The sequence below is a fragment of the Castanea sativa genome, chromosome 9 (assembly GCF_040712315.1).
Source record: "Castanea sativa cultivar Marrone di Chiusa Pesio chromosome 9, ASM4071231v1".
NCBI lineage: Eukaryota > Viridiplantae > Streptophyta > Magnoliopsida > Fagales > Fagaceae > Castanea > Castanea sativa.
The window spans coordinates 44,629,596-44,640,725 of record NC_134021.1 but is presented as its reverse complement, the minus strand read 5'-3'; the positions used below and the strand labels follow the sequence as shown (position 1 = coordinate 44,640,725).

The following is an 11,130-nucleotide window of genomic DNA, read 5'->3' as shown; positions in this document are numbered from 1 at the left end:
GTGTGTGTATATATATATATACTAGATTGTTCTGTATCATATGCTGCTTATTTCGTCGGAGAGAGAGAGAGAGAGAGTAGTAGTTATCTCTTAGCAAGCAGTATGACACAAATGCTTGTACTTTTAAAGTCGAATTATTAATTGTAAGCTTCTACATCAAGGAAATGTTATTTTAAGTTTAGCCAAGAAAGTCAATAATTCATCAATAAGTTAATACCTAAACATATGGATTGTTGTATTTGTATGAATGTATGTGTTTGTGTATACTTTGAACACTTCTTATATTATCTTAAAATTGACAACAATTCTAAAATAGCAAGACATGCTTCTAGTAACATGTGCTTCTTCTTTCTTTCTTTTTTCTTCAATTATTTTATTTTCTTTTTATTTTTGGGATTTCAATTCTTTTTCCCTTCAATTGTACTCATACTTCTCACACTTTCCTGACTAATTCCGAATCTTCAAACTTATTGCAATCAGCATAGAATTCAATGGCGAATATTCACCATGTAGCTAGGAAAGGACTTGTGTCTTGTCTGTGCGACAATAGCGAATGATATGCACTATATTAGTGGCACTTTCCTCATATCCTGGAAGATTTTAGGCCTATACACCCAATTACTTTTCTTACTAACCAAATGCTCTCTCTGGTTTGGGCAACTAGTCGAGCCACTTTCTTAGTGATATATTATCACATTGTCCACTGGGGGGACCAAATGCCCAAGTTGCATGAGGGGCTAACTTGATTATTTCCTCAAAGTCATCGATATACGCTTCTTATAATAGGACACCATATCACAGTATCACACACACACACACATATATATTCATTCAATGAAAGATCAATGTGAGGCGTAGGCAACTATTTCACAATCTTTCAATTTGAAAGTGTCACATACAATTGATCGAAGAACGAATCTAATAAGATCAAAGTGACATTTATGTACTATATTTGATAGGACTTAAATTTGGTAGGATCATTTTTCTTTTGTGCTTTGATTATTTAGACAATGGCATTAAACGTTTGAAAGAACATATGATCAGTTGGTCACACCATAATAATCACCCGTCAAATTAAGTTACTTTTGACTGATTTGTATAAGATTCGGATGAATGATGAATGAGTTAAAGAGAAAATGAAATATAATGAATAAATCTGTAATCTGATAGTTTTACAAAACTAAATTGATCCAAAATTGTCATAGTCTAGTGAAAAAGAAGAAGATATAATTCACTTATTTGAAATAAGTCCGATTCTTTGTTAAAGTCATTTTTTATTTCACATTTAAGTAAATAAACTGGCAAACATGTACACTACGTACCCAATGGGATCAAAAGTATATCGATAATTCTAGCCCATGCCTTTAGTTACTACACGATGGTTGCCTTCTCAATTTTTACAGCAGCAACTACATGCTCAAAAAAATTCTTGTGTCCATGACAATAACATGCATGCTCATAAAAATTTTGTTCTAATTTAATCAATGTGGTCATTAGATTCACCTTGCCATCGTTGTGTATCACGTTGTTTCGAAGGCTCCAAATGGCATCTAAAATTAATGATGCTAGTAGAGACCCCAATGGCCCTATCCAATAAGATCCCATGGGACCAGTGGCTCTAGAGCCACTTATAATAATATCCTCAGTACAAGTTATATTCCTAAGTTATAAATGCGGATATTCCATCTACTCCAAACTATGGTTCTAGCAAATTGCTTACCCAACAGATTGTATTTTAACCATTCTGCTATAATATCATTTATTTGACTAGATCTAGAAAAACTATAGTTCCAATGGTTGCAATTTGCAAATTAAGCAATCAGAGCTTAGAAAATGTATGTTTCCAATGAAATAAAAAAAAATAAAAAATTGCAAGGAACAATTACCTAGCTTCAATGGTTAAAAGAAAACACACTTTAAGCCATGTTTAATTTTTTAATTCCCTCACTTCTATACTTCAATTTGATTTAATAGAACTAGGAGCTAAATGTTGCCCTTAAAATATATCGTCCTTAATGATTACTGCGTGGCACGAGAAATATGCACTTACATACTATAACTTATAACATTTAATTTAACTTATCATAAGTTGTAATCTTACTTTTGCAGCTTTTTATAAGCACAACGTTACTCCAAATTTTACATTTTACTTCGACTGTCACGCCCTCATTCTACTAAAATAATCAAAAAAGAGATCATGACCTTAGAGAAGTTTCACTAAGCAATCTTCAGAAATCTCATCCAATGAACGCAGAGAAAAATATTGCCAAAAAACGCCGCAAAACAAGTCGTGGTAATCTTAAACTTAATCCTGGTTTTTGGGATAGATGAGATGACAAGCGTGCCCATCAGTCTTGAAAATGTTCGCTTAATTTGGTACAACCAAAATGCACGCACTCACGGAAAGAAAAAAGATCCTCTTTCTCTACAATCAAAATCCCCGTGCTTGCTTAAAGTGTGTATATATATAATTGATAGGTAAAGATTTGAATCCTATATGTTATTAATCATAAAAAAAAAATATATGATAAACTATTTATTTGATTCCTATCTTTTATACTATATTTCAATTTAGTTCCTAACTTTTCAATTGTATTAATTTGGTTTTTACTCTTTAACCTTTCAATGTCATGTTAATTTAGTCTCTATTATTATTTTTTAGATAAAAATTATTGTCATGACTAACTAACGGCCAAAATAAAAAAAATTAGTTTCTGTTAATATGACAATAAACTAAATTTTTTTATTTTATCCATTTGTCATGTAAATAATTTCAATATAAGAGATAACGGTAGAGATTAAATTGATACAATACTGAAATGTTAGGAACCAAATTAATACAATTGAAAAGTTAAAGACCAAATTGAAATATAGTATAAAGGATAAGGACCAAATACGTAATTTATCCAAAGAAAACTACTATTCATGTGTTTATTATCGTTCCGTTTGTTTCGATGAAAAATATTTTAAAATGTAAAATATTTTACTTTGAAAATATTTTCCGTAAAATATTTTCATTTTACAATGTTTGGTAGCATACATAAAAATGTTCAGGAAATCACTTTGTAAAAAATTTTCAATCCCACAACCCACTAGATCACTGCAAAGTCCAACTAGATCAGAGCAAATCCAACCAAATCAAAGCAAAATTTTGTCTAGTTGGAGCTATTGAAGCATCACCGGTAAATCCAAAGTCACAACTCAGGAAAAAAACAGCAACAATCATTAGATCCATCCCACCAAGCTACACATGAAACCCATCAAACAATCCAAGTCATCCATGAATCCATCGTCAACCCACCACCATGACAAACAAAACCCATACCTAAAATCCATCAAACACCCACACCGTCCACCAAGCCACCATCACCTCGCCTCTACCACCGTCGACAAACGCAAACCATACCCAAAATCCATCAACACAAAAATCATCCACTCACCATATCCACAGCAATCCGACCCACCAAAAACAACTCTGCCACAATCTGACCTCTAGAAACTCAACTTGAAAATCTTAGAGCAAGTGGAGATTGGAGAACTACTCGATGAATGATTTTGATCACTTCAATCTTGGTCTTGAAGGGTGATTTCAAAGCTAAAGAACCAAATCGGATTTGGTAGGGAGTGTGGCACCACCGATGGTCTGTTGCTGGTGGGTGCTGTCGCTGGTCTCACTAGTTTGGCTTGGGAGAGTTTGAGAGAGGGAGAGAAGAAGTGTGAGAGAGGGAGAGAGGAACTGAGAAGAAAATGGAGAAAGGATCAAGAGAGGGAGTGAGAATTTTGTAAAATGTTTTACAATTGATTTTTTTGGTAAAATATTTTACAATTTTCTAGGCACAAACTTTGGTCAAACTAGAAAAAAAAAATACAACTTTGACTATATTTTACATCCAAACAAATACTTGAAAATAGAAAAATATTTTACTTCAAAATAAATAGAGCATATATGTTATTTAAGTAAAACTAATCGTATTTATTATCAAATTAGTTTTTTTTTTTTTGAGAGAATATTATCAAATCAATTTGTAAGTGTTTTTTTAAAACTAATAATAATTGTAATTGTTTCTCAAATAAAAATAAAAATAATTGTAATTTTTTTATAGTAATGCCACATGCACATGTACAACATTTTTTATAAATTTGATCACAACTTAATAAAGTAGTAACTTGTTATTGATTTTCACATGTCCCACTGTTGACACAATTTTGATATCTGCCATTAAAATTTTACCACCTCACTAATTGTAAGAAAAAATTGAGAAAAAAAAAATTGCATATGTAGATGTAATGCTTTCTTTTTCCTTAATCAAAATAATATGTTCTTGTAAAGAAGTACTAAAAAATATAGGAATAATAAATTCAATTTAGTTATGAGTTGTAATTAAACCACACTTTTTTATAATAAAAATATAATTTTTTATAAGTACAATCGAATTTTAGTTTATAGAATTCGCTCTAAGATAATTACTCTTTATCATTAAGTCAAGGCACTAATTAATTTTTTGTATATGCAAAGTTCGAACTCCAAATATATTAATCGATGATCAAATATTTTAATAGCTAGAATTCACAAAATATAATTATCAACTCAAAGAAAATTAATAAGATTAATAAGACTATATGACATTTTCTTCTTGTTGTATGTATAAAATAGAAATATAATTTTGTTTATAAATACGATAGAATTTTAATTTATGAAGTTCATTATATAATTACTCAATCAAGATACTAATTTATTTTTAGTATAGGAAAAATTTAAACCACAAATCTCTTATTCAATGATAAAATATTTTACTGGTTGAACTAACTAGAATTCACAAAATATACTTAATTCTTAACTTAAAAAAAATTAATAAAACTATTGACATTTTCTTCTATATGCATGTATATATAATTATATATGTAATAAGGCCTATTCGAAAATAAAATTAAGAACAAAGATAAATTCACATGATAATACATACATTAAAAAAAAAAATTACACCATACAAAATTACAAATTAAGTCACTAAAATTAACATTCCTTTTCCACATTACAATTTCCTAATCTTACATATCACAACATTAACATAACTTTTTCCCTTTCTTTTTTTTTTTTTTTTACTTTTCTTTTCTTTTGTTGTTTACTCTTTCAACTTTTGCCTAGCTATTCTTCATACCCCATTCATATTCTGAGAAGAAAAATACTAAGGTCAGGCCCTCCATTCCCATCTGGGTTCATCATGTAAAACGCCTCCGAGTCACGACTCCCCACCACTCTCTCGAACCTCGCTCTCATGTACAGCAACTCCCCTTCCGATCCGCCGCTCTTCTTCGCGTCCTCCACCACCGGAATCACTCCGGCGCCGACCGACACGCTCTGCACTGTGCTCAACACGTGCCAGTCGAACTCCCCGCACGCGCGCGACACCGCGTACCCGCACTTCCTCCCATTACAGTACATCGTCCACGTTGGTTCCTGGAAGAGCTTCCTATTATTAACAGTAACATTAACTTTGTCACATTCAAGAGCAATGCGGACGAGACCAGAGGACATTTCTTTGACGAGAGAAGAGGTTGACATGGCGAGCTCGAGGAGGAGAAGGGGTTCAGAGCGAGGGTCGAGCTGGACAGCGAAGGTGACATGGCCTCGGCGAAGGCCGAAGAGGGTTCCGGTGACTTTTCTGCCGGAGGAAGGGTTGAAGGACAGGTTTGTAGGGAAAGAAAGCCATTTGCAAGAAGGGAGGACGGAAGGGAAGGAAAAGAAGTTGAGGAGAGAGCGAAGGAAGGAAGAGAGGGTTTTGGTTTTTGTGGTGGAAGAGAGGGAGTTGGTAACTAGTGGGGAATAGGGTTTTGGGATTAAGAGGTTTTGAGAAATGTTGGTGGTGTTGTTGTCGTCGGAGATGGAGCGAGCGTGGCTTGAGTTTGAAGGGAGGATTCTTCTGGTGCTTCTGGCTGTGCTTGTGGTTCTTTGGAGAGTGAGTTCTTGCTGTTTCATGGTAGAGAGAGGAAGGAGAGAGAGAGAGAGAGATGGGTTTGGTTGTGTTTTTGAGTGTATAGAACAATGGAAGTGGAAAAGGTGGGTTGTATTGAGATGTGTGTTGTGTTGATAAAACACAAAGGAAATGAAAACTTTGATTGAATTATGCTGTAGAAGTGGGAGCTTTATGTACTAATACAAACTTATGGTGGGAAGAGAGAGAGAGATGGATTTGTTAGTGTTGTGCTTTCAAAGCACAAAGGAAGTGCAAACTCTTGAGTTGGAAAGAAGGGGGGGAGGAGGAGATGGGTTTGGTGGTGTTTTGCTTGTAAAGCACAATGGAAGTGAAAAATGTTGACTTGGAGAGAGAGAGAAAGGTGGGTTTGGTGGCGTTTTGCTTGTAAAGCACAATGGAAGTGAAAAATCTTGATTGAATTATTGAAAGAATGGATTTTGTTGAGGCGTTTTATGTTTCCAAACACTGAGGATGTGAAAACTTTGATCAAATTATGCTCGGAGAAAGTAATTTTGGTTTGCTATTATGCCTCTAAAGCACAAATTAGGAAGTGAAAAATCTTGACTTGGAGAGAGAGAGAGAGAAGTTTTTGTGTTGAGTAATATGCTTCCAAACACAAAGCCAATGGAAACTTTGATTGAGCAATGCCGTGTGAGCGAGGGAGATCTAGAGAGGGGTTTGTGGGGTGCGAGAGGAGAGAATAAAGAGGCCGACAAGGTGATTATAGTGTTGGGAGGTGGCCAAAATAAAGGGAGACTATGGAGGCTTGTGGTGATGATGATAATTTGCTAGACAATTTATATTGTGCTTTGGGGAGGCTTTAATAGGTCCTACAAAACCCACCAATATGCTCACTATTGCGTTCACCACACTACTAATGCATCTCCACCATCCATTTTGTGGGTCCACTTTAAACATTAGCATATAGTAATTTCATTGGTCAATGCCCAAATCCAAAGTCTCCTATCATATCAATCTCATCCCATCCCAAGCTCCTTTCTTCACAACTTTTCCATCATATATTATTATATCAATTGGAGCATTCGAGGGTTACGATTCACTTCATCATCATACATGATATTTGGAACGTATATACAAGGGGATTGATCAATAAACTGACATGATTTTATTCACCGCTAATTATTATTGCACGCGCTAAGTTATAAACTCAAGTTAAAATCGTGTATTCAAAACATAATTTCAATTACACGACTCTTATCTGTATAATGGGTAACTATCACAGCTTTTTGTTAATATCACAATGATCTTTTTAATTTTTTTGATAGAAAGTAATATCACAATGATCTGTTCTTGATCGCACGGTAAGATTTCTTGGTCATATTATATATTTTATGATTCCGTGTTGACCGTTAGATTAGATAGCATAAAGAATATTGAAGTGGTTGCAACATGATGCAGAAGTAATAAGTAATTTATTCAGAAGGCTTATTTTCCTTACAGGCTTTGAACAAACAAAAGTCACCAAACAACTTAACCCTGCGGCTTGATTACGATTTTCTTAAGCTCAAATGGTAATTTGATAAAGAACTTCATAAAATTTTAAAGTTTTATTATTGAATAAATATATACTGGTTTAGATCTCGTTGAGTCATTAATATTTTAAATGAAAATCAAAATAAAAAAATATCAATTGGTTATTAATGTCAAAATATTTTACCAAATTGAGATAATTAGAACCCATAAATCAATTCAAATTTTAGTATTAATAACATAATTAATTATTAATTTAATCATGAATGATAAAAAATTTAATAACTTTCACAGTGGGGTTAATGATTTATCCTAAAAATTATAAAAAGATCTCAATATATCCTTTAACTACTCACATAACCAATATGCTTTGACAATCATAAGCATGTACTCGGCTATGCGCTAAGTCCAAAACTCCCAATTGGGAGTTAGGGACAAGTCACAAATTAGCTCATTGGTGAAGAAAGTTTGCCCTTATGAAAGGGCAGAATCTTCTAAAATAATTTCTCTCGGCTTTTTCCAATTGCCTATCGTCACTCACATCAAGGGTTCTTATTATATGAAGTTTGCCAACACGATGGATGGATAAATAGTCAAATACCTACCATGGTAGAGTCCCACGTCATTGTTAGTGTGAAAGGATTGTCCTTAAGCCTCACATGCTATTGGACTATTTTGTGATTTCTTTAAGCAAAATTTATGCTTTCTTTAAGTAAAATTGATGCTAATTTTTTAGTGGGATGAAACTCATAAAATACCACTTCTTCCAAAACGTACTTATTGAAAATTTTGAATTTAATCATTTAATCATAATTCTATTACTCTCTTTTACTTATGAGTCCAAACTTCTCTTTAATAAATTAGGCTTAACAGGGTTTTGTTTTGTTTGTTTTTAAAAATATAAATAATAAGAGGTAGAATTGAGACAAGGTTTGAACTTATTTTCACATGCTCTAATATCAAGACAAATTATCAATTCTTCCAAAAACTTAAAATTTTAAAATAATCACTTAACCATAATTCTAAAATAAACAAAATATAATCCATAATTTTATACTAAAATGGGAAGAAAGAGACACCAATGATTATGTGACAAACCCTCAAGAGTTGTATTTACCGGAGTTGTATTCTCCGACCAGTTAATCAATTTGTTTGAACTTACGCTAGAAATCTTTAGATCATAAATGAAAAAGCATCATAGACCCTCAACTTGAACCAACATTTTGGAAGCACAATAATAAAGAGAAAAAAGGTTTTAAATTGGTAGAATTGAGACAAGGTTTGAATTTATTTTAACATGCTCTGATATCAAGACAAATTATCAATTCTTTCAAAAACTAAAACTTTTAAAAAATAATTACTTAACCATAATTCATTGGGTCATGCTAACGAGTGCTCTAAGGACAATGGTTAAAAACCTATTTTAAGAAAGTTTTAATACAACTTTTATTTATAGGAAATGAAAAAAGCTATCAAAACATTAAATTTTTTTCTTTTCCCATAAAAACTTTCTTTAAATGGATTGTTAATCAATACTTTAAGGGCATCTGTTAGTATTTTCCTAATTTTAATTCTAATATAAACAAAATATGATCCATAATTTTATACTAAAATGGGAAGAAAGATACACTAATGATTATGTGACAAACCCTTAAGAGTTGTATTTACCGGAGTTGTACTGATCTCCGACCAGCTAATCAGTTTGTTTGAACTTATGCTAGAAATCTTTAGATCATAAATGAAAAGGCATCATAGACCCTCAACTTGAACCAACATTTTAGAAGCACAATAATACAGAGAAAAAGGGTTCTTTTTTTTCTTTTTTTTTTTTGATAAGAAGAGAAAAAGGGTTTTAAATTGGTAAAAGTGCAATATCACGTGAAATAATTTTAGACTAATCTAAGTCTAAACTTGCTCAAATTTCAAGTCCAAGATCTTTAGTAAAAAAAATTTAGCTTAAATCCTCATCCAAAATATTCTTATGTATGTCTACAATATGATCAAATCTTTCACAGAAAAAGTCTTTAATTTTTTTTTTTTTTTATTATAGAGTTTTACAACTTATGACGTCTGCTTATGATGATTGTGTTTTTTATCATCAAATCAAGACACTAATCAATTTTTTATGTAGGCAAAAATTGAATCTTAAATTTCTAATTCAATTATTAGAGACTTTATCAATTGAGTTAACCAAAACTACAGAACCTCGAATGGTTAAAGCTACATTCATGTTTACCAACTTGTAATCCACTGGGAAAAAAAATTACAATGACATATATGAAGATTCAAAATGCACCAATAAATAAATAAATAATGTTGATTTAGCTTTGGCAGCCAAAAGGTGCGTGAGGAGACCATCCTTTGAAGTGGGGATATGAGAGGTGACACGAGGGTGACGAGCATGATGATGAAGGTCAATACAAAATTATGTTTTGTGTGAGAGTGAGAGGCCACTATGTCCCCATCCATTTGGAAAGCCAAACAATACTTTATTTTTTTAATCTCTATGCCTTTTTATAATTAATCATCATTTCTATTTAAATTAATATCAATTAGGGCCGGTTCCGAACTGGGCATGCTTTGTCCCATGACCAATCATATTTTGGTAGCCTAACCATTTTGAGTTCTGAAAATTCATCATACACTGTGCCACGTGGGCAAAGTAAGCACCACTAGCAATCAGCAATTTTTTTTTTCCTTTCATTTTCATGTGTCTAATATATGTATATCATACTTTATATAAGTAAGATATATTTTGTTTCTGATGGGGATAGAAATTTTTCTATGTAATTAATGTAGAATGTGACTACTAGATGAAATAACTACTCACACATATATTTTAATTTGCACATGTAACATGATCTATTAAATCTTTTGAACGATATATATAATTATTAGAGAAATAAATTATCTAATACATTAAAGTACACAAATTGTCTCTCTCAAAAACAAAGTACACAAATAATCATTTGAATAATCCTATATTAATGAGTTAAAATAATCTTTCCATATACTATTTTTTTTTTAAATGCTGTCCTTTACTCCTTTAATTATCGAAAGCACAGAAAAGATAAATCCTATTTATGTTGAAATGAATAAATGTCTATGGCACCTACAATTGGTTTGTGTTTTATTAAGAACATCTCTATCAATGGGTCATTCCTCTTCCAATAGCTCTGAATCAGTCCAATTGGGAATCTTTTAAATTTTTGTGAAGGATCTCTAGTATCATATTTGTTCCCAAAAAAAAAAGTCATTGTTGGTATCATACTCTTAAATTAGAAATTAAGATGTAACATTATGTTGGAGGCAAATAGCTATAGAAGTATATCCAAATTCCTGACTAGAGAATGCAGAGAACTTTGAATACTGTCAATACAAATGGCTGAAACTGCATATCTCAGTGATATGGCAGGTTTGCTGGCTTGAGTGTCACTTTTACATGGGAAATGTACATTGAAAATATCATTGAGCAATTAAGCTGCATCTTTTTTTGAAACAAAACTATTGACATGATCTATAATAGTGGTACATAATAAAAATGACACCAATGGTGAACGAATGTGAAAATGATTTTACTCTCGTCACAATTTACCATGCTAGGACACAATTTTATTCACAACATTTTTCAATTAGCCACAGCAAAGAAATCACAGAATAATAT

The 11,130-nt window shown here is 32.1% G+C and overlaps 1 protein-coding gene across 1 annotated transcript; it reads right to left on the bottom strand.

Moving 5' to 3' along the window:
• Positions 1-4,919: 4,919 nt before the first annotated feature.
• LOC142609536 (protein MIZU-KUSSEI 1) lies at positions 4,920-6,755 on the bottom strand. Its single transcript, XM_075781138.1, has one exon. It carries the CDS (start codon positions 5,975-5,977, stop codon positions 5,165-5,167), a length of 813 nt encoding a protein of 270 aa, XP_075637253.1. The 5' UTR covers positions 5,978-6,755; the 3' UTR covers positions 4,920-5,164.
• Positions 6,756-11,130: the final 4,375 nt, after the last annotated feature.